The 844-nt window shown below is 42.1% G+C and overlaps 1 protein-coding gene across 1 annotated transcript in view; it reads left to right on the forward strand.

Moving 5' to 3' along the window:
• The window catches only part of LOC111657554 (GTPase IMAP family member 8-like), a 5,543-nt gene that overhangs the window by 1,847 nt on the left and 2,852 nt on the right, over positions 1–844 (forward strand). The window contains exon 2 of the mRNA XM_087174998.1: positions 90–743. Within this exon, the coding sequence (XP_087031124.1) occupies positions 90–743 (654 nt within the window). The remainder of the gene's footprint in view (positions 1–89; positions 744–844) is intronic.

Consider the following 844-nt stretch of genomic DNA (forward strand, 5'->3'; position numbering starts at 1 on the left):
TTAAAGTCAAGTAAAGTACAAGTATTTGTCCTTGAATTATTGCATTTGACCCCTGTGCATTTTGGATGAAGTCCACACAAATATCTTCTAATTCACTGTTTTCATTTCAGTGTCTGAGCTGAGGGTTGTTCTGCTGGGGAACAGCTGGTCTGAGAGGAGTTCAGTGGGGAACTTCATACTGGGAGAGACTGTGTTCAACACTGAGGAAGAACCAGCCCGCTGTCAGAGAGTCAGAGGACCATTGAAGGAGAAACAAATAGTTCTCATCAACACCCCAGATCTGCTTCATCCCAACATGTCTGAACCCAAACTGACAGAACATGTGGAAATCTGTGTGGAACTCTCTGATCCTGGACCTCATGTGTTCCTGCTGGTTCTAAAGCCTGAAGACTTCACTGAGGAACACAGAACAAGGTTACAATCAATCCTTGAAACATTCAGTGATCAATCATTTGATCATTCACTGGTTCTGATATCAACACCCAGAGGGAGGAGTTCAGGTTCCATTGAAAACTATATGCAACATCCACCGTTAGGAGACTTTATCAGAAAATGTAGATCCAGGTTGTTGTGGCACAAGAGCCTTGAACATCAACAGCTGTTAACACATCTGGATCTGGTGATGAAGGAGAACAATGGAGATCATGTGAGCTGTGATGTTTTCAAAGATGCACCATCAGTCTCATCGAGGGGTCATCAAGGAGAAGGAGTCGGTGTCAACCTGGATCCTGCTGAAGCTCCAGGTAAGTGCAGGAACAATCTTTATATTTAATCAATACAACTCATCAATTATCAGCTTTGAATATTGAGTTAAAGGTGTTTTCAGTTAATTATGTTTTATTGT

This window comes from Seriola lalandi, unplaced genomic scaffold (assembly GCF_002814215.2).
Source record: "Seriola lalandi dorsalis isolate HSWRI2012SDOR001 ecotype SW California unplaced genomic scaffold, Sedor1 jcf7180002054407, whole genome shotgun sequence".
Taxonomy (NCBI): domain Eukaryota; kingdom Metazoa; phylum Chordata; class Actinopteri; order Carangiformes; family Carangidae; genus Seriola; species Seriola lalandi.